The sequence below is a fragment of the Balaenoptera physalus genome, assembly GCF_965194825.1.
Source record: "Balaenoptera physalus genome assembly, chromosome: 1".
NCBI lineage: Eukaryota > Metazoa > Chordata > Mammalia > Artiodactyla > Balaenopteridae > Balaenoptera > Balaenoptera physalus.
In genome coordinates, this window is record NC_138882.1 from 30982864 (window position 1) to 31010801 (window position 27938).

Consider the following 27938-nt stretch of genomic DNA (forward strand, 5'->3'; position numbering starts at 1 on the left):
TTGGCCTGTAATTTTTGTTTTTTGTCATATCTTTGTCTGGTTTTGGTGTCAGGGTGATTCTGGCCTTGTACAATAGAATTAGTTCAGAAGCATTCCTTTCTCTGCAGGTTTTTGGAATAGTTTGAGAAGGATATGTGTTAACTATTCTCTAAATGTTTGGTAGAATTCACCTGTGAAGCCATTTGGTCCTGGACTTTTGTTTGTTGGGAGTTTTAAAACTGCTGATTCAATTTCAGTACTGGTAATTTGTCTGTTCATATTTTCTATTTCTTCCTGGCTCAATCTTAGGAGATTGTACATTGCTAAGAATTTGTCCATTTCTTCTAGGTTGTCCGTTTTATTGGCATTTAGTTGTTCATAGTAGTCTCTTATGTTCCTTTGTATTTCTGTGGTGTCCATTTTAACTTCTTTTTCATTTCTGATTTTACTGATTTGGGCCCTTTCTCTTTTTTTTCTTGATGAGTCTGGCTTTTTTAGGTTACTTTTGAAATGAAAAAACATTTTTAAAAGAGGAGATGTAAAATTTAAATATTAATGTAATAGCAGTATCTGGATTCAAATCTCGAGATTACATTAGCAAATAATAAGTGAAGGGGTGGCTGTGGGAAAAAGAGACAGGTAATGTAGGCTAAGCTTTCTGTTTACCTGGAAAGATGAGGTTTCAGTCTAACTTCTAATAAACTGGTTTTTTAAAACTTAAAAGTAAACACTAGTAAAATTAAAAATTGTATTTACATATGCATGTGCATAAGATTATGCATATACATAATCTTTCAAAGTATTAGAGAGAAGAAAAGAAAACTTAGGCTTAATTCAAAAGACAGAAGAAAGGAAATAGAAAGGAAGCATTAAAAAAAAGAATAGTGTTACATGAAAGAATTAAGACCAACTGTAGTAGTTATAACAATAAATATAAAAAGTCCCCTATTAAGAAAAAATAATCCCTTTCTTCTCTAATTCATGACACTGCTCCCTTTAGAATAAAGATTAATGCAACATAACCCTTTTAAGATTAAAAATGAAAACTTTACATTCTTCCCAACATGTAAAGTAAGGGGATGGGTGGTCCTATACCCAATTTAAAGACAGAAGAAATAGATGTCTTACTTTAAATAAAGAGCTAGGAATGAAATAGGTTTTCCTGACATTCATTCATTCTTCTGTTCATTTGGCAGCTTGGGCATCCTTCCTTTTGTCTCAATAAATGTCACATATTTTCCTACATCCATTTTTATACCATGTAGTTTGTTAAGATACCTGTGACCAACTACATAAGAGTAGTGACTTACCCACATTTCCAGTCAGTAGTATCCTGGTACATGAGTCAGTATACAGTGATGTCAGAGAAATGGCAGCATGTTTTGTGAAAGGTAGAATATCTTTCAGTAGTCTTCCCTGTATAAAGTATGATAATAAATTCTATAAAACATCAATATTGGAGTTGAGTTTCTCGATAAATAATTTATCCAAAGAACTATGTCTACTAATTGTAACATGATTCTCTTCTTTGTAATAAAAATAATTTGAAATTATCTATAGGGACTTATTTCTTTGAAATTAAATATTCATAAAAATGGAGACAACTATTGTCATAATTATAAACATTTAGACTGATTATTGCAGATCACCTCTATACCGGAGGGTTGTTTTTGCTCACTTCCTGTGACCCTTTTCATGCAGTTCCTCAACCCTTTTCCAGTGACATATTCTCCTTTCAAATAAACATCCTTTTAAGTGTATCTCACTTATTTTAAGCGAGAATATGGTATTCGCCTTTTCAGAAATATCTAATTTTGAATATTGGCACAAGATAAGGATTGAAATTTGGCAGTGTTTTTAGGCATTTAGTATAAGTTATCACTGGGAAGGACTTTCATATACATTTCTCTACTTGGAGATTAAACATCGAAGCTTAGGAAGAAAAAATTTGAATCTGCCACTTGTTTCCTGTGATTTAGTTGGATATAATCTTTTGTCCTTCTATTGCTCTCACACTTCTATTATTTATCTATCGGGGAAGAAAAAAAGCACTGCTCAAATACCAGGATCATCTCAGGGAAAATTATTGTTACAATATTTTGTAGCATTTTCAAGCCAAGAGTTTCTCACTAATAAGTTAGAGTCAACTGATCAACTGGGAGGTTTTATCCAACAGACAGCTATGCTGTTCTGTGTTGCTGGATCTCACTATCTGCCATACAAAACTTGCTGTTTTCTGGGTTTCCTTCTAGAAAGGAGCCTTACAAGTGGTGCTACCTCCCTTGCCTCTCTAAGAATTTCATTGTCATCATCATCAGTCTACTCAAGATCCTTCCTTCTGTCATTTCTGGACCCCCAATTCAAACCCTTCCCCACTTTCCACCCCCAAATCATTTAAAATCTTTTAGTACATGAAAGTTATTTTTTCACTGTAAAATGTTTAAGGACTCTTAATACTATTGTAATAACTTCTTCCAATAGTTTGGATAACTAAAAGTTTATGTATATTCAACATTTCAGTGTTCTTACATTCTTTAATGATATATTCATCATTAATATTATCTAATATTATTTAAATATCCAGTGAAATATATGGTGGGTTGTATTCATAGCTCAATGTAAAGGAAGATTTGAAATACGGTAGTTGTCTTAGCAGTGTTGATGATTTGATCTTCTGAGTTACAAAACGGACCTATTATAAATTTTGAGCAGTATTTTCAGTGAGCAGGCTGAAAAACTAGGATTTTGGCTAAAAGATTGAACAATAATAGAATTAGATGCTATACGGAGCCTTAGAAGGCTAAGGTTTATTCAATAATCCTTTTTATCTTTCCTATTCTTTGCTGTTCCAGGAAAATAACAGGCCCCATCACCTCCAAGGTCCACAAGCGGAGATGTCCGTCCTCATGTGCAGTGACAAGTATAGGTGGTTGAGTATCTGTTAAATTGGTGCTTTCCAGATGTTTTTTGTCCACTGGCTGTTGCTCACCTACTGTGACATCTTTTTGCTCACCTGTTGGAAAATTAGTGAGTTACCAGTGTTTGTTATACTTGGAATTTCAAATTTTATAGAATGTAAAAGAGGAGGCAGGTAAGAAAATAGCAACAAAACAAAACAAAACAACAAAACCCCCACATTCTTTTGTCTAGAATTTTTTTAATCCCAGAGAACTTCAATCAGGCAGAGAACAAAAAACCATTAACAAGTGGAATCCTGTATCACTGGAAAAAACTAAAAGGGCTCATTTTGGGTTCTATTGAAAAAGCCTTTGCACTGTACATAGCAGCTAAAACTAGATATACATCCAGTATAAGTCTTACACATTACAAAATGGCTTATGAATCTAGTATAAGTTTTAGGGAAATGGGCTGGAGACTAAGAAGCTCAGTAATATTTTGGATTTTTAAAATCTAGAGTTAGTAGTAACTAACTAACTAACTAGTAACTAAAAGGTATCATCCAAATGGAAATTCTGCTTCTTAGACTACTGAATCCTATAGCACCTTAACATTTAGTCACAAAAAGAATATATGTTAATTAGAAGTATCCTATCACCTGAACTCTCTATTGCAAAGGAATTGTTTTATTATAAGGAAGAGAGGAGATTTCATACCGACCTTTAACCTCACTGTCATGTATGCTCTGTTTGCTTCCCTGAATTCGGGGAGAAAAAGAGATAATATTTCTATGACATTGGAAGGAAATGAGATATACCAGATAATAGATTTTTTTCATAGTTAAATTTATATCTCTAAGCATTAGGTTTAAAGTTTGTTTTTTTTTAAGCATAGGTTTAAAGTTATTTTTTAATTAATTCTTTGAAAAGATGTATTAAGAGATTTTCATGCTCATAAATAGGGTATTTGTAACACAGCCTTTTCTTAGTGGCTCCGGTGTAGCATAATAACGAGAGTAATTAAATACCTAGTTCATGCTGTGTTCTTGGTGTATATGATCTCTAATTCCATTCACAACCATGCCAGTTAGGTTTTATTATTCCCTTGTTATTGATGAAGAAACAGAAACTCAGAGATTAAGTGACATCTCTAAAGCTAATCAGATAATAAATGGAGCACTTGGATTTAAGTGCAAGTCTGTCTGACACATATCTTTACAAGCTTATTTTTTTCCACTGCGCTAGTGCTTTTAAAATAATTTATGCAGTGAAAACTTTCCTTCAGACAAAATCCTAACTAGAAATGAAATGTGTAAAAATATATAAAATTGGAACTGAGAACACAGTTTGAAAACCATGGCATTACATTACATTATGTAATTACATGCCGTCTCTTCCCTCTGTAAAATGTGTGTAATTGTGTAATACTTTTTAGCAAAAGAGATAGTCTAAAATTATTATTTTATGAACTTAAAAGTAGCCTATGTAATTTATTTTTTTCATGATTATTTGCAGATATAAAAGCCTTGAAAAAGCCTTGAAAAAGTAGGAAAAAAAGATGAAGACAGTTTTGCTTTTCAGGGAAAACAAAAAAGATTTTACATACATGCAGAGGAGGGACTTACATGCAACAAATCACTATTTTTGAACCAACATTGGGTATAACAGGAAGACATACTCTCCTTATTTCTTGCTTACCTTACTACTCTGTGGACCCTTGCTAGAATCACATTGGGATGAAGAACATATGGAATCCTGACTTGATCTCCTACAAGGAGAGGGAGGAAGCCCAAAGAGGAAAAGTTAAGATAATCTATCATACTCAAAGGGCGCTCTCCTCTGTTTTAATTTCAGGTGATTACTCTTGCCATCATCTGTGGGTTCTGGTGTGGATACTGTGGATACTGCCTGGGTGTGGGAAATAAAAATCTGCTCTGTCCCACTATTAAGGCTAGATTTTGTCCCAGAGGCTCTGACACTGAAATGGTGGGGAGTGGGGTGGCAGTGGGGAGGCCTGGAAAACCTGGTAACTTCTGCTCTACAGTTTCCAATTCTGCTAGAATGGACTGCAAACTGGCTTGGGGTTCTGGTGCAGATATATACAGATGAGGTCCTAAAAATATTCTCAGAATAAGAACATTTCAAGTCAAGGAGTAGGGAAGGTGTTACATTCTGGCTCACTTCTGGATGATGATAGTACAGAAGCCTTTGATTTCTCTCCAGAGATGTGTTTACCATTGCCTATTGTTTACTGAAATCAGAGCTCTCAAGCAAATGCAAACAGGAAAATCACCTTTTCTTAAAATTTAAAAAAAAAATTCCCTGCTCTCTCAGAAATGAAGATTGCTCAGCTATAGTAGATGTCATATGAAAACTTCTGCCATATGATCTTTCATATTTGCCCTATAAATCCTTTTCTGTGCTTTACATCAGTGCTCATAGAGTTGTCTTTTGGCTACAAATATTGTCAAGTGAGCATTTTCCCTCTCTGCTACTGTTGTAAAGGGAGCTGTGGACTGAAATGGTAAGGGAAATTAGATCCCCACACAGCAAATTAAATCTTCCTGGGGACCATCCACCTACAAAAATAATAACAGGGAAGAAAGCTGAAGCCAACTAGTCAGCCCAACTATGTCTTCCATCAACTCTACCTTCCTAAATGCTGGGATGAGGAGAACTATTTTTATATCATCCACATAAGTCCCAGACAGTATTTCTTGATCAATAAGTACTGAATTACCTTGCACATTCAGGATTACGAAAGAGAAACAGTATGTCATTAATTCTAAAGCGTTTAGGATCCAAGTCAGGGTCCACAGTGAAGCAATCTTCAGGTCTGTACCTAGAAATAAGCATACATTTACATGATAAAAATTTAAAAATGTGGTAATTTACATTACTATATCATATATCCCATGCAGAGCTAATCAACTCCTGAAATGTTCATTGAATATGGAGAGAAAACCCAGAGGTATAGCATTTGAACATACCTTCCTTAATAAGGTTCTGTGCTTAGAAGTCTTTTAAGTCAATTAGTTTGTCTATTTTTTCAACCTATAGTTCACAGAGTGAGCTTATATAACCTCTTGTTAGTTTCATACGGTTTAAAGAATAGATTTCTACTCTTTGAATAAGTGGAGTGAGAAATTTGAATAAAATGTAGTTACTACCCTCAAGTAGCTTATAATTAAGTGGAGAAGAAAAGCAGGTAATTTGGTGATCACACTATTCTTGCTGCTTGAGTCTCCCATTAGCTCAGATTCCCAAGAACACCTTCCTAAGCAGTTTCCTGGGAGCAGAGTGATGGTCTTCCACTGCCCGTCCTGGCACTTCATGGTAGGCTTTTAAGCCACACTTGACATTCCTTATAGCAAATAGACCTTGTAACAAACTGTTCTTTTTCCTTTAGTGGAAATTTCCTCTGCTAATTTGGACAGACCAGTGATGAAGGACCTCCTGGGGAGTGAACCAAGCTCAAACGAGGAGCCTGTGAGTTTGATGACTTGTTGAGCTCCAACTTTTTACATATTTCTGCTCTGCAGGTGAACTGAATGGTGAAGTGGACTATTCATTAGCAACAACAATTTCTAGTTTGCACCCAAAAAAAGCATGGGGCTTTGAACAGAAAGAGAAAGCTTATTTTTCCTGACTGGTGAAGGGATCTTAAAGCAAAGTTTGAGGTAGAGGTAGAGATGGCCCCCACCAGGAATATGGAAACCATGTTCAACTTTAGAGTCTTTAAACTAGGCCTAAATTACCTTGGACAGTTCTGTGTTAAATTATATGCTATGTGAAATACTCCAGTGATTCTAAATCAATTGTTTTTATATAATCATCTTGTTATAGGAAGAGGACACTGTGTATGACCCATTACCGTCAGTTATTTTTCTTTGATTGGGTATTGGATTTGCATGCATCCCTTGGTAAAATGCTTAGCACTTCAACGAGGAAGATCTTCACCTTTGAGTTGGGAACATTCTCAGGGGAGCTGCCCTGTCTTTTAAGCTGTGGCAGGAGGACTATGGTCTTTGCCTTTTTAGTCTATACGTTTTCCCTAAGTAGTGAGTCATACACAAGCTGACACAATGTGAGAACTGAATTAATAAGAAGGTGAGGAATTGTGCGGTGTATATTGATATAGGAATAAAATGACAAGTATACAGTCTGTGAGAAAAGCCTAAGGGCAAGGATTGAAGGAAAGGAACTGAAGGATGACAGGAATTCTAGCGGCAGGGCCTAGTAGAACCTGAGCTGAGGTACAGAGGAGGGGTCTACCGAAACAGATACTTCAGCTAAAGGTTCAAAGGAAAATATACCCAGAATCAAAAAAGAAAGGACTATTTCCTCCCAAAACTTGGTTGAAAGTGAAAACTCTGACATAGACTGGAAAGGGTCATGGAGTCCAGGTAGATGTACGCAAGGTACTATAGCTAGACAGGCAGAAATTTCTTTTGCTTTTTTTTCTTCTTTTCCCTTGTCCTCTCTGACTCTCTTCTCTCCTCCTTTTATACCTCTTTCCTTCCCCCAAATGCTTAGATAGTGTTGATTTTATTTTTAATTCATTGTTAAAGTTCTTGGTTATCTTGTACCTCAAAGTACAATTTTACAAACTCTCTTGACATAAGGTGTTCATACATGGCCCTTGCTTAGAGCCCAATTACACAACTGGGGAAAGCTTATTATTTATAATCCATCCATAACAAATAATACAATGTTACATTATTTCCTTTATAACCAATGGTAAAGACATTTAGAAATGGATTGCAAGGAGAGGGTAAAGTTTGTGGAACAGAGCAAATCTAATTGGTTGAGATGTAGAATTACATATGTCATGCCCTTTTTAATACTGACCTGTAGTAATGTGTTGGGGTGGTGAATAAGAAGGAAAACCCCTCTTGAATACTTCTCACCATTTGACTTTGGTGACTGAGTAGACAGTGGTGTCAATGGGAATATAGGAAAAGATGTTTTGGGGGAGGGTAGGTTGGGAAGAAGATTTGGGCATGTGGGACTTTAAGGGTTTTGTTGGCAATCCAGATGGTGTAATTACCAGTAGGCAATTGGATATGTGTGCTTGAAGCTATGAGATTATTATTTTAAATTACTATGTATTTTAAGTATTTGTTAAGTTATGAATTTAGACAAGATTATACATGGAAAGCATGTATATACTCTAGTACATACTCAAGAAGAGTAAGTGTAGAAGCACTTGGGAATACATATACTTAAGATTCACTTTATTCATATCATTCTGGGATTTAGACACTTAGAACATAGTCTCCTCGTGAAGATAACCTCCAGGAAAGCCTCCTTGAGAGAGTTATCATCCCTTTTATTTATTGCTTTATTTTTTTAAGTATTTATATTTTTAAGTATTGAATGTTACTTTGGCTTTTCTGCAGTGCAACTTTTTATGGAAATGATTATATTATTTAAGGAAACAATGCAACTCACACTTCTTTGACAGTAGATGTTACAAAATTCCATAAGATGATCACACCATTTAAGGTTCCGGCAGCTATCAAATTATATCCTTCTACTTGTAATAGATCGATGCAGTTCATTTCTATACTGATGGCAGGATTCTGAAGAAGGAAGGAAACAGACTCAATGACCATAATGAAAACAGTATCTAAGCACAGTACAAACACAATGTGCACACTTTATTATTCTGTCATTAACTTAAAACAAAAAATATATATATTTAAATTCTAAAGCATGAAAGTTAGTAAAAGCTAAATTCTTTTGGCATAAAATATTTTAATTTGTAGAATTTATTAAAACAACAAAAATACAGTCTCCTTCTCTACTGTCTTCTTCCTTCAGCCGTAACTACCAACCATTAAATTACCTTCCCATCTTTCTCTCCTCTTCAAACTTCTTGAAAGAATATTCTATATTAGCTGTTTTAACTTACCTTCCTTTCACCCATCGTCTGGCTTCTGCTCCATGCCACTCTATGAACGCTTTTCCTAATTATCACTAAAGACTTTCTATTGCCAGTGCTATTTGATACTTTTCAATTGTCTTCCCTCAAGTATTTTTTTGGTACCTACTATGTTAGGTTCTTGGAATATATAGTCAAACAGAATGTCGGTGACCTGGTGAAACTTATAATGCAATTCAAGCATTCAGATAAAGTGTTGATTACTATACAGTTTTTTTTTGGAGAGTTATGTTTTATTCGACAGACATACTGAGGACTTCAAGCCCAGGAGGCAGCATCTCAAGTGACCCTGAGAAAACTGCTCCAAGGAAGTGAGGGGAGAGCTAGGATATACAGGAGTTTTCCAACAAAGAGCAACAAAAGATTTCTGTTAATAGAAGAAAACTAGATATCTCAATTTAAAGAATTTAGTGCTTTTCTATATGTGGGAAGATGCAAGAGTTTGGACTCACTGAGATCAGTCCTTTGATATACACCTCAGCTACCTGGGGCCAGCATCCAGTGTTTTTACATCCTGAGTTTCCTCAGGGCTCAACTTCAAGAGTGGCTGTAGTCTGATGCCTGCTAGATGGCAGGTATTCTTTGTTCCCTTCCTGAGTTCCCTCAGGACTAACCAGCTCACCATCAGAGGTGACTGCAATTATTGATGACTGTGATATATTTTTTACTGATATGGCAGGCAGTATTTGATTTCTTAGTTCCTCCTCTTGGTCTGAAATTTGAGCGATACTTGAGAGACATTTCATGACCAATTTTTGTCCCATGGTGCTCAGAGTTTCTTCCCAGATCAGGCAAAATTTTTTGTTGATATGTCACTCCACGTGCTAATTTCTGGATTTGGCCCTGTTGATAATTACAGATTCTCTGGATCCTCTGTCTTACTAGTCTATTATGATTCATGAAATGTTTTCCCTTTTTGCTTCTTCCTATACCTAGAATCACACTATTACTAGGTCCATCCACATCTCTATAAATGACCCAATTTCATTCCTTTTTATGGCTGAGTAATATTTCATTGTGTATATGCACCACATCTTCCTTATCCATTCATCTGTCATTGGGCATTTAGGTTGCTTCCATGACCTGGCTATTGTAAATAGTGCTGCAATGAACATTGGGGTGCATGTGTCTTTTTGAATTACGGTTTTCTCTGGGTATATGCCCAGGAGTTGGATGATGGGTCATATGGTAATTCTATTTTTAGCTTTTTAAAGAACCTCCATACTGTTCTCCATAGGAGCTGTATCAATTTACATTCCCACCAACAGTGCAAGAGGGTTCCCTTTTCTCCATACCCTCTCCAGCATTTGCTGTTTGTAGATTTTCTGATGATGGCCATTCTGACCAGTGTGAGGTGATACCTCATTGTAGTTTTGATTTGCATTTCTCTAATAATTACAATTATTTTATAAGAGTCATAAATGTGATCTATGTCCTCAAGATGTTTAGCTAACATCATCAGTTTTGTTGGAGGCCTGGTGACACATTGGATACAGTAAGAGACAACAACCTTATAAAATAGACAGGATATAAGTAATACAGCTAGTAACATTGATAAAGTCAGTAGTGCAACAGGGAGACACAAAGCATAAACAATTTGGAAACAAAGAACAAATTAAAACAATTGTTGTAATCCAGTTGCAGTAAACCATCAAGTTCACAAGAGAGCCACATGGAGAAGCCAAATTCTGGATTAATCAAGTAGAGAGAAAAAGATAAATGTTTCATCCTTGTTTACCAAGGTATACTTTATCAACTTCTTGTAGGACATAGCATAAGAAGAAAGATTTTTTTGGAAAACAAAGATTAAAGCTAGTATATTTTCTAAAAAGTCATAAAGTTATAAACCATATTTTTCAGTTCATTTGGTCCCATGAAATTAATTTCTGTTGATCTGGATGAAGTCATCAGATTTTCCATTAGAGTTTTGTCATTTGTTCCTCAGTTCAGTGGTGTTATCTAAAGGCTATCAGAGACTTATATTTGTTTTTAAAAAGTCCTTTTTATGAGTCTTCTTGAAGATCCTCATTTTTGTAAAAGCATCAGAGTAAAATAATGATTGTCTATAAAAGACAAAACTTAAAATAGCATGGTTAAAGATTTGAATACAATGCAATTAGCAAGAAACTTGGATATTTCTGTGACATATAACATTTTCAGATAATCACTAGAATTATGAGTGATAACATATCAGAGCATATCAGATTTTAGGAATTTAATATAAATTTTGGAATATGTATATTAATGACATTTATCCATACATTATAAGCTAAGGTTCATCTCCAATCACTTGGCAATGTTCTTTAAGTAATTTAACATACCAAAGAAACTTAATTAGTTTAATATTTCTCTCGGAGGTATCTCAGGGTTCCTTCAAAGCCCTTCAAAGCAACCCAGGGTCAGCTGGAGGCTAAAAGAACTTTAGTTAGAGTTTGATATTTAGGAAGTTTGTTAAAAATATAAAAAAGGCTTTAAAATGCAACAGGATCATAGATCACTGCAAAACAATACTTATTCATTTAACCAAAGTCACAAAAATATTAAAAAAACAAAATAAAACAAATACAGATCACTTAAGAGCACAGAAACTCACACAATCTGTTATCAAAATGGAGCACTCTAAGAAACTTTGTTCAAATTCCAGTCTTGTACTAGCTTACTTAACAACAAAATCCATTAACTTAATTAACTTCAGTCTAAAATTAGTTAATCCTGACCATGCATAAAACTTCAGAGTTCCTTTCCATAATCGCTCATCACTTTCTGTATCCATATTGGTTCATCCCTTATCTTTCCATCCAAAAACAACTAGCTCTAAGACATACTTCCCCCAATAAAATGTAATTCCATTCCTCATACCTTCTTTACTGAAAGCACACATTCTACTTTCCTACAGTATACTGAAATGTTTCCTTATTATTCCTATTTGCTTTATTTACATGTTTAAATGAGAATCCTCAACTCTTAAAAACCTTAATTTCTAGTGAAAACTAAGAAGTAAGCAATTATGAACTGTCTTTTACATTAACATTCTGTAGATTGGTAAACATAATACCAGTGATAATTTCTTTAAAAACATTTGTTTTCTTATAGAGAACATCTCAGGGTGGCACCAAGCATATTTATTTATAGTCCTAAATACCTTTAGTTTCTCAGTTTAGTAATTGATGTCTCAGTATCTTATGTTATTTGGGAATCACCTAGCTATTTAATAAACTTCCATCACTTAAATTAGAACAACACTAGAACTTTGTTACCAAATATCTGGTGAGATCACTTTAAGTAGACATTTCTAAAATATAATTATTTTTAAAGAGTTAACCAAAAAGCTTTTATCTCAGTTAAATTTACCACAAAGTTTCATCATATCAAGTTATTTTTCTTGTAATAGATATAATAAGGTCTTATATGACTTCTATTAAACCTAAGCACAATAAAATATTATACTTAATGTTAATGACTCTAAAGACATGTCTATTAGATCAACAGATTTTAACTTTAATACCAGGTATCAACTTAATATTGAATATTTCCCAGTTCACATGAACCTGAAAGTCATTTTAGCCAGTTTCTTTCCTATTTAATTTGTATGTGCTTAGTTTAAAATTGAGCTCTTCATAAATTCAATTCTGAAAATACCTTCCAGAGGTAGAGCTATCTCATATGTATAATGTGTACACAGACATATAAACAGGCAAAACTAGAGATCTCATGGCTTCACTAAAAAATAAATAAATAAAACAAGAAAACCAGTTATGAATCAGGTATTACAATATAAACTTACTAGTTTACAAAGAACAGTTGGAAGACATTAAAGTTGTTTGCTCAGATGACTAAGGCTTTACTATTTGTAAAGTTTGGTTTGAATTTTAAAACTGTCACTTTGTCATTTTTTTCCCCTTGGTGTCAGGTTCTGCCTGATTGAGCTAATTAGGCTCAGCCTCAGGTCCTTGTGACCTGAATTTACATTCTGGTTTGTAAAGATTTGCAAGAGAAAGACAGTTGCTTTTAATTCCCCAAAGAACAGGTCTGTCACGTAAAGGATACTAAAAGATTGACTTGCCCAACTATATTTTATATCAGTGAGAAGATTTCTAACTAAACTGAAATTTGTGAGCTTTATGTTCTAGAACATTAGAGTTTAGTTTATCATACATTCAAAAGCTTGTATAAGGCATTCAGCAAAGACCTTCTTTCTGAGTTTACAAGTTAAACCCAGAGCAAAATCACTATTTTTATTTTTATTAGCCCTTGAATGTTAGTTCCCAGGTTTTACTTTTTGTATGGCTCAGGTACCCCTATTGGTTTCCTTTAGTATGTTCAATTAATATTTACTGAGGGGCAGATCTATATGCCTTGTCTTATAATTCTGATAGGGACAGAGTAAAGAGACAAACTAGGTGATTAAATAGTTAATCCCACTAGGGGATTGTAAGTAAAGAAAAAATATGGGGGACCCCTGTAAGTTGATGATCACTCAAGAAAGTAGGTTTGCTTAACCACAAAACCAGTCAGGCTTGCTTAGCAACAAAACCATGCAGCAGAAGCATGAGACATGCCCCAAAACAATAAAACAATTGTGGCACGAGACCCACATCTTGCCCAGCAAGCTCAGTAAGTTAATAATCCCTGGGACATGTTCTCTGCACACATAAAAAATAATAATTTATGGAAAGGTGACATTTCAAAGTGAAAGACCTTCATTGTACTGAGACCTGAAATAATTTTTCCATAGTGCCATGACAGTCCCAGCTTGACTATGTAAGGACAAGAAAACTCCCCTGCCCAACCTGGAGGAGGAGCTGATGATGGAAGCTTGATGTCTACTCAAGAATGAGGAATAAGTTGGTCTTTTCCCCCTCGCTATTTTTCCTTTGATTATAAAACTGTAGCCCACTATGTTCTCGGGGCAGCACCCTCTCACCCACCCACTTGTAAGCCTCACAAGCTTCCTATGCTAATAACTCACTTTTTATCTATCACTTTGCCTCTCACTGAATTCTTTCTGCACTGAGCCATAAAGAACTGGAGCTCTTCAGAGCCCCCTGAAACACAACCTAGTGATTTCAATACCACACAGAGGAAGCATTCCCCAGTGAAACATGCCTATCCCACAATATAATTAAACAAAGAGACATAGCCATCTTATATAAAGCCCATTTAAATATATCAATTTTATACACTTTCATCTCAATTCTGTCACTTTTTATACCTTTAGTTTTCATTAGGATCCAATCAACAAACTTTGATCTTACAGGAGGTGTTCTAGAAGTTTTTATTTCTTTTTATTCCCTGCCCATTTTATCTATTTTTATATAAAAGGCTCTGGGATCCCCAGAGGGGGTTGAGCCAAGGAACTCAGGTGCTTTGGCCCAACTGTTGCCCCAAATACTTGCTGGTCAGATATCTCAGTGTAAATTTTTTTCAGCTCTTAATATATGTATATTTTAAACTGGGGTAAGTAAACTTGTTGGCTTTTAATGTTGAGGACCTGTAGGGAGTCCTTTTTGGCCCATTTAACCTTAGGTAATCACATAAATATTCATTTTATTTATCCCATTTTAAATAACTATCTAAAGATTTCTTTATTCATTTGAGATGTCTTTTTAAAAATTTCTACCTTGCTGGAAAAAGTATCTAGAGTTTCTTACATGTTTTTTTCCTGTTAACATTAATTTATTCCAATGTTTTTATTAACATCTGTAAGAGCTATTGAGGGGAAGCAAAGACTACAAATAAAGCTTCCCAAATGTTTTTCTTTGTTTGACTCAAGCTAAGGAAGTTCTTAGGTTGACCATTAGATATATTTCTTTCTTCCACCTTTAATTTGATTTTTGTTTTTATAGGTACCAATAAAACAGCTGTTTATAATGAGAGCACTCTAGAAAATCCACCAATTTAGAAGTTTCTCCAATTTAAAGGATCCATCATTTGGCCATTAATGAAATATTATAATAGTGATTCAAACCAATAAGATGCAAGAGGCTTCCCTATAAGAGAGTGGAGAAAGATGTCAACTAAGTAAGGTCCAGAAAGTTTACTCTCAGAAACAGTACGGCAGAGGTCAGGTTTTCAAACACACACACACACACATACACACACACACACACACACACACACACACACACACACACAGAATGCTCTAGGAAGATCAGCTAGAATATTTACTCTCTAAGATACAGAAAGAGAAATGCAAGTTCCCCCTGGAAGGCCTTTGTTTAAAGTCAGAACTCTGAAAAGATACTTTTATCAAGCCAGCTTTTTAAACTTTACTTCATATGCCATAAAAGAGCCCCCTTATTTTTAGGGTAAGATTTCCTTTAATTCCCAATTAAGTAAGTACTTGTAAGTTTTGTACATACATACACCTGGCTGGGGGTATTAGTTGGAAGCTGGCAATCTGTCGTCCTTTTTCTTTTGTTCTGAAAGCTTAATTTCCCATTCTGAGGTCAATTTGTTGAAATAAAAATTGCTAGTGATGATCACGTGCAATGTGATGATTGTGATGATCATGTGGCGGGCCAGTTGCTTCCTGAGATCTTAACTCCTATAGGCTTTTGCCCCAGAGTTGTTTCAGCCCCCTCTTACATTTCTCAGGTTCTCCTGGTGGCATATAAGACCACCATGGGGGCTCAGATAGCAGGATGGCCAGTTCTTATTCACATCCCGGGTTGAGCAGGTTGTTAATTAAATTAGTGGGTTTCCCTATAGGACAGCTGCATGGACTTGCCTCCACCATTCCTGCAAGTTTCTCACTCACCTGAGAAAGCTGTTGCCGGCCAGGAGGAGACAGTCTGTTCTTCAGAGTTCAGAAGCTCTCATAAGATTTCTGTTTTATTTCAACAAACTCTATTAAGGTAGCCAATTCAAGGAAAAATGATAGGCCAGTCTTCCCCCTAATTACTCAGTCCAGTCCAAGCTTACTCAGTGTTTAACTGAGCAAAGTCTTCCCAGTCTTTAAACTGAGGATAAACCACTCAGTGTCTAAACTGAGCAAAAATCTTCCCAGTGCCTTTTACACTGAGGGTAACCCAGGCACCTCTTCTTGAAACTAAGTTTCAAGGGTAACCTACTCCTCCAGAGAGGAGTTTAACACCACCGAATAAAACTTAGGATCATCAACCAATAACGGGAGAGCCTAGAACCAGGAGAGGCTCATCCGAATTCTTCTGGACTCCCCGAGGATGCGAATAGGCACGAGGCCTCTGCTGGTACCAAGGCTCCAGATCCTCGTAGAGTTCAGGTGAAGGAAAGAAATCAGCTCTGGGTCCCTTACCCATGGTCGCCATAAATGTCGACTAAAAAAATATAGACACAACCTAAAAGTTAAGAGTTATGTTTTATTTGGTGGACATAACTGAGGACTTCAAGCCTGGGAGGCAGTATCGCAAGTAATCCTGAAAAAACTGCTCCTGATTACTGTAAAATTTGAAAGTGCTATATCAGAGATATAGGCAAGACTTGGGAACATCTAAATAAGATTAGAGGTCTATTCTTATCACTGTCAATTGCTCTCTCTTTCCTGAAACTTCTCACTCTCTTGACATGCTTGGCACTGGACTTTCTTGGTTTTGCTTGTGTCTATATGATCCTTCATTTTCGGTTTCTCACTCAGTACCTTCTTACTCTACCAACATTTAAAATATTTATATCCTTAGGGTTTACCTCCAGCCCATTTCCTTTTTCATTTTTTCTAACTCTCTCTGGGCAATCTCATCCTCTTATGTTTTAATAATCATCCTCTTACGTTAATGACCTAATAATCTAGTCCAGTCCTCTCCCACAAGCTTCAGGCTTATATATCTAATTACTTAGAAATTTTACAAGTATCTCAATGTTATGTGTCTAACTTATCACCTGCTTTAAGCATGTTCCTTCATTCTATTCTATATCTTATTGGGTAGCACCACTTCCTAATTCATCATGCAAGTTAGAAATCTTGGAGCTGTATTGATTCCTTTTTCTCTCTCAGGAACTTCTCCTGACTGCATGGTATCCATCACTAACTAATCAATTGCAAGTTCTCCTACTTTTATCACCTAAATATTTTTGGAAACCTCTCCTTCTACCATCCCCACTATCATGGTCTTATATCTTTTAACTAAAATGGTACCTTATTACCTGAATCTTCTGCCTTTAGTCTTGTCCATTTCAATCTGCCATTAAAGCTGCATCAAAGCTGCTACGACAACACAAATCTGATCATGACATTTCTCATTTAAAGCCTTTCAATTGTTTTCCATTTCTTATAGGATATTCAATCTCCTTAATAACACTGAGAATGATCCAGTCTCTACCTCTCTGTCTCCATCTTCTACCACTTATTTCAGGCACACTGAAATACTTGTAGCTATCCCTAGAAAACCATGCAATTTCTTACCTCTGTGATTTTTTTAATTTATTTTTTTATTGAAGTATAGTTGAATTACAATGTTGTGTTCATTACTGCTGTACAGCAAAGGGACTGTACACTTTAGGGTCTTTGCTGCTTGCTGATTTTCTGTCTGGAAGATCTGTCCATTGAAGTCAGCATTAAAGTCAACTACTATTACTGTATTCCTGTCAATTTCTCCCTTTATCTCTGTTAGTGTTTGTTTTATGTATTTAGGTGCCCCTATACTGGGTGCATATATGTTGAGTGTGATATCCTCTTCTTGCATTGATCCTTCTTTGTCTTTCTTTAGGGCTTTTTTAAAAAATTGAAGTATAGTTGATTTACAATGTTGTGTTAGTTTCTGGTGTACAGCAAAGTGATATATTCTTTTTCATATTCTTTTCCATTATGGTTTATCACAGGATATTGAATATAGTTCCCTGTGCTATACAGTAGGACCTTGTTTTTTATACATTCTATATATAATATAGAATGCATCTGCTAATCCCAAACTCCCACCCAACCCTCTCCCACTCCCCTTCCCCTTGGCAACCACCAGTCTATTCTCTATGCCTCTGATTCTGTTTCTGTTTCATACAAAGTTTCATTTGTGTCATTATAGATTCCACATATAAGTGATGTCATGTGGTATTTGTCTTTTTCTGACTTACTTCACTTAGTATGATAATCTCTAGTTGCATCCATGTTGCTGCAAAAGGCATTATTTCATTCTTTTTAATGGCTGAGTAATATTCCATTGTATATATCTACCACATCTTCTTTATCCATTCATCTCTCAATGGACATTTAGGTTGTTTCCTGTCTTGGCTCTTGTAAACAGTGCTGCAATGAACATTGGAGTGCATGTATCTTTTTGAATTATAGTTTTGTCTGGATATATGCCCAAGAGTGGGATTGCTGGATCATATGGTAATTCTATTTTCAGTTTTCTGAAGAACCTCCATACTGTTTTCCACAGTGGCTGTACCAACTTACATTCCCACCAACATTGTAGGAGGGTTCCCTTTTCTCCACACCCTCTCCAGCATTTGTTTTTTGTAGATTTTTTAATGATGGCCATTCTGGCTGGCATGAGGTGGTACCTCATTGTAGTTTTGATTTTCATTTCTCTGATAATTAGCAATGTTGAGCATCTTTTCATGTGTCTATTGTCCATTTGTATGTCTTCTTTGGAGAAATGTCTATTAAAGTCTTCTACCCATTTTTTGATTTTTTTTTTTTATATTGACCTGTATGAGCTGTTTGTATATTTTGGGAATTAAGCCCTTGTCAGTTTCATCATTTTCAAATATTTTCTCCTATTCTGTAGGTTGTCTTTTCATTTTGTTTGTGGTTTCCTTTGCTGTGCAAAAGCTTGTAAGTTTGATTAGGTCCCATTAGTTTACTTTCTTTTTTTTTTTCTATTGCCTTGGGAGACTGACCTAAGAAAACATTGTTATGATTTATGTCAGAGAATGTTTTGCTTATGTTCTCTTCTAGGAGCTTTATGGTGTCATGTCTTATATGTTTAAGTCTTTAAGCCATTTTGAGTTTATTTTTGTGTATGGTGAGAGGGTGTGTTCTAAGTTCATTGATTTACATGTGGCTGTCCAACTTTCCCAACATCACTTGCTGAAGAGACTGTCTTTATCCATTGTATATTCTTGCCTTCTTTGTTGAAGATTAATTGGCCGTAGGTGAGTGGGTTTATTTCTGAGCTCTCTATTCTGTTCCATTGATCCATATGTCTGTTTTTCTGCCAATAGCACTTTGTTTTGATTACTGTAGCTTTGTAGTATTGTCTGAAGTCTTGGATGGTTATGCCTCCTGCTTTGTTCTTTTTCTTCAGGATTGCTTTGGCTATTCTGGGTCTTTTATGGTACCATATGAATTTTAGGATTATTTGTTCTAGTTCTGTGAAACATGTTGTGGGTAATTTAATAAGGATAACATTAAATCTGTAGATTGCTTTGGGTAGTATGGCCATTTTAACAATATTAATTCTTCCAATCCAAGAACATAGGATATCTTTCCATTTCTTTGAATCCTCTTTTATTTCCTGTATTAATGTTTTATAGTTCTCAGCATATAAATCTTACACCTCCTTAGTGAGGTTTATTCCTAAGTATTTTATTTTTTGTGTTGTGATTTTAAAAGACATTGTTTTTTTAACATTCCCTTTTTAATATTTCATTGTTGGTGTAAAGAAATGCAACTGATTTCTGTATGTTAATCTTGTATCCTTATCAACTACATATAATGACAATTGTACCTTTTTCCTTCCAATTTGGATACATTTTTTTTTCTTGTATGATTGCTGCGGCTAGGACTTCCAATACTATACTGAAGAGCAGTGGTGAGAGTGGGCATCCTTGTCTTGTTCCAGATTTTAGTGGGAAGGCTTTCATCTTTTCACCATTGAGTATTATATTGGCTGTGGGTTTGTCATAAATAGCTTTCGCTATTTTGAGATATGTTCCCTCTATACCCACTTTGGTAAGAGTTTTAATCATGAATAGATGTTGAATTTTGTCAAAGGCATTTTTCTGCATCCATTGAGATGATCATGTGGTTTTTGTCTTTTATTTTGTTGATGTAGTGTATTACATTGATTGAATTGTGTATGTTGAACCATCCTTGTGAACTTGGGATGAATTCCACTTGGTTGTGGTGTATGATCTTTTTTATGTGTTGTTGGATTCAGTTTGCTAATATTTTGTTGAGAATATTTGCATCTATATTCATCAAAGATATTAGCCTGTAATTTTCCTTTTTGGTGGTGTCTTTGTCTGATTTTGGTATCAGGGTGATGGTGGCTTCATAGAATGTCCTTGGGAGTGTTCCCTCCTCTTCAATTTTTTTGGAAGAATTTGAGAAGGATTGGTATAAGTTCTCCTTTGTATGTTTGGTAGAATTCGCCTGTGAAACCATCTGGTCCTGGACTTTTGTTTGTAGTGAGTTTTAAAATTACAGATTCTATTTCAGTTGTAGTGATCAGTCTGTTCAAATTATCTATTTATTCTTTTTTTAAAATTTTATTTATTTTTTGGCTGTGTTGGGTCTTCGTTGCTACATGTGGGCTTTCTCTAGTTGCGGTGAGTGAGGGCTACTCTTCGTTGTGGTGCATGGGCTTCACATTGTGGTGGCTTCTCTTGTTGTGGAGCACAGACTCTAGGCATGTGGGCTTCAGTAGTTGTGGCACGTGGGCCCTAGAGCACGTGGGCTTCAGTAGTTGTGGTACACAGGCTTAGTTGCTTCACGGCATGTGGGATCTCCCTGGACCAGGGATCGAACCCATGTCCCCTGCATTGGCAGGTGGATTCTTAACAACTGTGCCACCAGGGAAGTCCCTATCTATTTATTCTTGATTCAGTTTTGGTGGACTGTATGCTTCTAGAAACTTGTCCATTTCTTCTAGGTTATTGAATTTGTTGACATACAATTATTTGTAGTATTCCCTTATGGTTTTTTGTATTTCTGTGGTATCTGTTGTTATGGCTCCTTTTTCATTTCTTATTTTGTATATCTGTGTTCTCTCTCTTTTTTTCTTGGTGCGTCTGGCCAGAGGTTTGTCAATCTTGTTTATCCTTTCAAAGAATCAGCTCTTGGTTTTATAGACTGTTTCTGTTGTTTTTTAGCCTCTACTTTATTTATTTCCTTTCTGATCTTTATTATTTCCTTCCTTTTGCTGACTTTAGGTTTTGTTTGTTCTTCTTTTTCTAATTCTTTTAAATGGTAGGTTAGGTGGTTTGAGATTTTTCTTGTTTTTTTGATGAAGGCCTGTATTACTCTGAACTTCCCTCTAATAACTCTTTTTGCTGCATCCCATAGATTAGTATGGTTGAGTTTTCGTTGTTATTTGTCTCAACGTATTTTTAAATTTCCTCTTTGATTTCATCATTGACCCATTGGTTTTTTAGTAGCATTTTGTTTAGCCTCCATGTAATTGCTTTTTTCTCATTTCTTTTTCTGTGGTTAATTTCTAGTTTCCTGATGTTGTGGTCAGAGAAGATGTTTAAGATAACTTCTATACTCTTAAATTTGTTGAGGCTTGTTTTGTGCCCTAGTATGTGGTCAGTCCTAGAGAATGTTCCATGTGCACTTGAAAAGAATGTGTATTCTGTGAAAAATATGGAACTCTATGAATTTGCATGTCACCCTTGTGCAGGGGCCATGCTAATTTTCTCTGTATCATTCCGATTTTAGTATATGTGCTGCCAAGCAAGCACTGTGACATTTTTTCCATGTTACTCCTCTGCTTGGGATTCACTTTGTCTTCTCAACTCCCCTTAGAAACTCCCTTTCTGGGCCAAGCTAACTCTTGATAGTTCTTAAAGAACTAATTCAGCAACTATCTTCATCAGGAACCTCCTCTTCTTTCACCCCTGCACCCTGGCTCAACCCTCCAAGTTCTCTGCTACGATCCTATAATGCAGTAGTGCAGGTACCATACCTCATTAAACTTTGCATTCCTAATGCTAAGAATAGTGCTTGACACATAGTAGGTGTTCAATAAAAAGTGCTATTGATATATACAGTGACATAGACAAATCTAAAAAACATATTAAATTAAATTAAATATATACTGTATGATTTCACTTACATGACATTCTAGAACAAGGAAAAACAAATCTATGGTGAAAAAATTAGAACAGTAGTTGTCTTTCAGTGAGGGGCAAGTATTGATGGGCAGGGGCATCAAAGTGTTTTTTTTTTTTTTATCTTGATGAGGGTTTGGATGTGTATATTCCTATTCAAATTCATTGAATAGCATACTTAAATTCTGTGCATTTTATTGTTTGTAAATTGCACTAAAAACACAACACCATAAACAAAGAGTGAACTCTAGTTAAAGATATATATACTGAAGTGTTTGGGGGTGATATGTACTGATATCTTCATCTTACTTTGAAATACATTTTTAAAATAAGATGGATTGAAGGGTGAATAGAGGATGGATATATGAATACATGTGCAATTAGGCAAATATTGCAAAATGTTAAGAGTAAATTTTAAGTGGAGGGTAACACTGTCAACTGTGCTATATTTTTGAAATTTTTCATAATAAAATGTTGAGAAAGAAAAACTTATGAACCATGCCCTCTTCAGAAGAGAAGTTTTGTATATAATTGCAGAGGCTTTTTAGATCCCTGGAAGTCCACCTATGAACAGATTATCCAAGGATCCCAGGTTAAGGGCTCTGGTTCTGTGATTCTGAGGATCTACTGTTAAGGACTTGTATTCCATCTGTGTGGAATACAAGATTGGTTCCTTTCAGTCTACTTACAATTTTGAAATTCAGAGAATATCCTGTAAAAAAAATAGTCTGATGATATATTTTCCTTATTCAGATTTTTAAAACAAAAATTAGAGCAGCAAGAAAAAAATTAACCAAGTGATGTTACCAGAGCAAGATAGGGAGCTTAAAAAAAAAAAAACTGTAAAAACAAAAAACTGAAATTTTATTAACTGACATTGGAAAATCTAGTTAAGATTTTATAATGTAAGAATGGTGAAATAATAATTAGCCAGAAAAAGTGAACAACAATTTTGTGACCTCTTGATATGACCCCAAACTTACCCTTTTTATCAAAATCTTGGAGAATTTAAAACACCTAGCTATTTTTAGATAGATGAGAACATGAAATACTATTGGATTCCCTGAGTGGAGCCTGAAGAATATTTGTGATTATATCCAAGAGTAGTTTCTGATAAACTGTTGAACCTCATCTACACCTAGCTGCTCAGAAGTTAGAATTGCCATGGCAAAAATGACCATACACAAAATGAAAACACAAATAAGAAACTGGGAAAAAATATTTGGAACTTCTATCACAAAGGACTAATATTCCTAATGCATATTCCTAATTATTTATACACGTGTGTGTGTATTCTTATATTCCTAATATATAAAGAGCTTTTTAAAACATTAGAAAAGAGCAACCTAGATAGAAAAATAGACAAAGAATAGACAAGTGATGCATATACATAAAAATATGCTCCACTTATTCATTACAACAGAAAAGGAAAATAAAACATACCAAGTTACAATTTCCACCTATGATATTTGAACAAATCTAAAAGTTTGACACTGTACACTCTTGGTGAAGCTGTGGGGAAGTAGGCACTCGCATACGTTGTTAGTGGGAATATAAAATTGTGTAGCTGATGTAGGGGAGAATTTGGCATTTACTTTTTGATGCAGCAATATCTCTTCTAGGAATCTATTTTAAAGATTCAAAAATTTGAAATGATGTATGTATAAGGCTATTTGTTACAGCACTATTTATAACTGGAAAAAAATTTGAAACTACCCAAACGTTAACTCATAGGGGACTAGTTGAACAAACTATGGTACATCCAACTAACTGAAATAACATAGAGCTTTCAAAAAGAAAGATGAAATATGTGTACAACCATGTTCATACCTGCAGTAGCCAAAATGTGGAAGCAACCTAAATGTCCACAAATGGGTGAATTGATAAATAATATGTGGTATATACATACAATGGAATATTATTTAGGCTTAAAAAGGAAGAACATTCTGACATATGCTCCAACATAAATGAACCTTGAGGACATTATGCTAAGTGAAACAAACCAGTCACAAAAGGACAAATATGGTATAATTCCACTTACATGTGGTACCTAGGGTAGTCAGAGTCATAGAGACAGAATGTAGAATGGTGGATGTCAGGGGCTGGAGGAGGGGGGAATGGGGAGTTATTGTTTAATGGGTATAGAGTTTTGGTTTTGCAAGATGAAAAGAGTTCTCTGGGTGATGAGGGTTGCACACAATATGAATGTACTTAATACCACTGAACTCTATAACTAAAAATGGTTAATATGGTAAATTTTATGTTATGTGTATTTTACCTTAATTTTAAAAAGATGAACATTTCTATATACTGTTTATAATGATCTCCAGAGTATATTATTAAATAAAGTAAGCAAGGAATATAAGAATATGTACAGTATCTTAACACTTGCTTAAGAAGGGGTGAGGGGATACACATAAGGATAAGTATTAGATTATATTTTTACAAAACAACATTGGAAGCATAAATCAAAAACTTAAAAACAAAAGGTTAACTATAGATTAGGAAAAGAATAGAAGGGACAGGAATGCAAGTTAGAATAAATCTTGTTTTGAAGATCTGATTTAAAATCTATTTAAATGTTTTGCATAATAATTAGACAATTAAATTTTTAAAAAGCAATACATTAAAAATGCAATAAACTTTGTTGTGTATAGAGTTGGTGGCACAAAAAATTATTTCAAGTAGTTTTAAAGCATAGTAATTTGATTGCATATTCCAAGAGATATGTACTCTAAGGACAGAAACTACAAAGAAAATAAGATAATTGTTTCAGCTATCATATTTCTAGTTATTTTATTTTTTTCCAAAACTATAATCTAACCTACTATAATATAATGTACTATGATACAATATAATATGACATAAAACCCTATATATTATATAAGATACATTATATAAATAATAGGATAAAGCAAGTAAGTAATTATGTTAATGTCATTAGAAACAGAGATTTTCTGTGAGAGAAAAAGATAACAAAAATAAAATCAGTAATGCCATGTTATTTTAAATCTGAATGGGAATATCAGTACAAGCTAAAGATGTATTTTCTCTTAAATGTTTTTCCTAGCTCTGTCCATTGAAAAGTTCTAAAAACAAGGATCAATCTAGTGACAATAAGCATCTCTAAAACTCAGTTTGTAGTTTCTTAATACTATTTTAATGATTAATCTCACTAAAAGAACTAGGATTTCTTGGTAAAATGGTGGATTCTAGATCTGGAACAAGAAATTAACAAAATAAGCCTGGAAACTTATCACACCTGGAAGCTATACAGAACTACTAGAGTCATGTCAAAAGAACTCAGAAGCCTGAAAAGTGTCCAACTAGCTTGAGATGGGATGATTTGAGAATTAATTAATAATGCAATAGACTGAAACAAATCAAGAATATTTAAATTTATGATTTGATAATGATACTAAACAAATAAAATCCATTGACCACTTTTTTGGAGGATGCTGAGGAACCAAATTTCTTATTTTGAAAACTGATAAATGTAAGGAAAGAATCAATCAGTTACTTTGATTTCCTATCTGAACTGTACCTCAGTGTAACCAAATAGTTGATAATAGTTTTTCTTTTTTCTTTTTTGAATTTTTGAATTTTATTTTATTTATTCTTTTATACAGCAGGTTCTTATTAATTATCCATTTTACACATATTAGTGTATATATGTCAATCCCAATCTCCCAATTCATCCCACCACCACCATCCCCCCACACTTTTCCCCTTTAGTGTCCATACGTTTGTTCTCTACATCTGTATCTCTATTTCTGCCCTGCAAACCGGTGATAACAGTTTTTCTTTAAAGACACATTCCAGCTAATAAATGAATCAGAATATTAAGATGGCAACTCTGAATGAAATAATAAACCTAGGTAGTGGTCATCAATGACTGCTCCAAAAAAAGAGAACAGTATAATGTGAATTTTGATGGAAGTACATGACATCATGTACTGTAGTGACCTCCATGTACTATAGAGTCTTATTTTTTTTTTTAATCAAAGCTGCATGCACCAGATATAACTACCAGGTTAAAGGAAGTAAAGAACTTTTAAAATTCACCACAAGGGTGCAATCAGCAAAATCTGGAAAATGAGAAACCAGGCACCAATTGTCCAGTATCTTCAAGAAATAATTTGCAAGGGGAAAAAAAAGAGATATGGAAAGATAATTATAGATTAAAAGAGACTGAAGAGACTTATCAACCAAATGCAACAAATGCGCCTTGATTACATTCTGGCTGAAACAAACTGTAAGAAATACATATGTATGATAAAATCTGGGAAAACTGAAAAATGTGATGTGATTATATTAAAGACTTCTTGTAAATTATTTTAGAAAATAATGGTACCATTGTTTTGTTTTGGTTTTGAGTCATTACCATTTAGAGATACATACTGAAATATTTAGGGATGAAATTACACAATGTCTGGGATTTGCTTCAGAATAATCCATCCATTGACAGTGGTCGTGGGAAAGTGGTAGGAATAACGAGAAATAAGTTCGGCCATGCATAGATAATTTTGAAACTGGGTGATAATACATAAAAGTTCATTGTATTATTTTCTCTACTTTTATATATGTTTGTAAATTTTCATAATAAAAAGGAAAACAAATCAAGAAAAAAACTTACATCAACATGTTGAGAAAAGTTTTTCTCCACTATCAACTCCACATCTGGGAAAGGAATAGCCATACTCCTATCTTTAGCAGACATCCTTAGATGCACAATACGATTCCCATTTTGTAGGACAGGCACAACATCAGGCAGCTCCCATATCACCGCAAGGTAAATATCATCTTCCTTACCCTTTAAAAGAAATCCAGTGAGTACATGAAAAATTCAATTAACTGTTTTATTTTGAGCTGTTTTAAAGATACAGAGAAAAATAGAGCAAACTATGATATACCCACCACTCAGCTTTATCATATCTTAGGCACCATCTATCCCTCCCTAATATAATTCCTCTTTCTTCTTTACTCTCCAGAGGTAACGAGTAACCTGAATATGGTTTTAGTCATGAAAGTTTATACACACACACAAACACACCCCATATTCAGGTTTTAGTCATATATATTGGTTTGGCCAAAAAGTTCGTTCGGGTTTTTCTGTAGCTTTTTTTTTTTTTTGAATTAATTAATTTATTTATTTTTGGCTGTGTTGGGTCTTCGTTTCTGTGCGCAGGCTTTCTCTAGTTGCGGCGAGCGGGGGCTACTCTTCATCGCGGTGCGCAGGCTTCTCGTCCTTGCTTCTCTTGTTGTGGAGCACAGGCTCTAGACGCGCAGGCTCAGTAGTTTTGGCGCATGGGCTTAGTTGCCCCGCGGCATGTGGGATCTTCCCAGACCAGGGCTCGAACCCGTGTCCCCTGCATTGGCAGGCAGACCCTCAACCACTGCGCCACCAGGGAAGCCCCTGTAGCATCTTAACATCTTTCTGGCCAACCCAATATATATGTGACATGATATTGCTCCCAGGCTTCTAACTTTTTATAAATGTTATCAAACTGTATGGATTCTGCTTCAACTTGCTTGTTTCACTTAACATTATATTTTTGAGATTTATACAAGTTATTACATGGAGCTCTAGTTCATTTATTTTTAACTGCTTTATAGTATTGTATGAATATACTACAATTTACTTATCCATTCTCCTACTGATGAGTGTTCAGGTTGTTGCCAATTTTTCACTGCTTTTTTTTATGGACAGGTACCATATTTTCTTGAGCATGTGCCTGGTGTAGAATTACCAAGTTGTAAGATATGCACACCATCAACTTCAGTAGGTATTGCCAAGTGGCTCTTCAAGGTAGCATCCATTTCCACTTTCACCAGGAGTAAATAAAAGCTCTCCTTTCTTCACATTCTTGCCAAAACTTCGTTTTACTTGATTTTTAAATAATTATTTTTGACTGTCTGATAGGTTTAAAATAGGACATTTAAAAATTAATTTTAAAATTTATTAATTACATTAATCACATTTTTCTAATTTTTTTAATTAATTTTTTTGAACCATCTTTTTCCCTTATTTATTTATTTATTTATTTATTATTTATGGCTGTGTTGGGTCTTCGTTTCTGTGCGAGGGCTTTCTTTAGTTGCAGCAAGTGGGGGCCACTCTTCATCACGGTGTGCGGGCCTCT

General features: G+C 34.8%; 1 protein-coding gene and 1 long non-coding RNA gene across 6 annotated transcripts in view; one reads left to right on the plus strand and one right to left on the minus strand.

Moving 5' to 3' along the window:
* Positions 1–27938, plus strand: part of LOC309665139 — a 324111-nt gene that overhangs the window by 77302 nt on the left and 218871 nt on the right. For 4 of the 5 annotated variants that reach the window (XR_014266228.1, XR_014266229.1, XR_014266230.1 and 1 more), the window contains exons 5-6: positions 2832–3006; positions 6286–6365. This is a non-coding gene — a long non-coding RNA (uncharacterized lncRNA). Of the gene's footprint in view, positions 1–2831; positions 3007–6285; positions 6366–13558; positions 13668–27938 lie in introns of all 5 variants that reach the window. The other variant, XR_014266232.1, reaches the window with a different exon arrangement.
* Positions 1–27938, minus strand: part of WDR64 (WD repeat domain 64) — a 156724-nt gene that overhangs the window by 36608 nt on the left and 92178 nt on the right. Inside the window, exons 15-21 of the mRNA XM_082471325.1 lie at positions 26432–26608; positions 8331–8461; positions 5617–5718; positions 4575–4644; positions 3598–3634; positions 2853–2992; positions 1290–1395 (exon numbers count right to left, since the gene is read on the minus strand). Of these exons, the coding sequence (XP_082327451.1) occupies positions 1290–1395; positions 2853–2992; positions 3598–3634; positions 4575–4644; positions 5617–5718; positions 8331–8461; positions 26432–26608 (763 nt within the window). The remainder of the gene's footprint in view (positions 1–1289; positions 1396–2852; positions 2993–3597; positions 3635–4574; positions 4645–5616; positions 5719–8330; positions 8462–26431; positions 26609–27938) is intronic.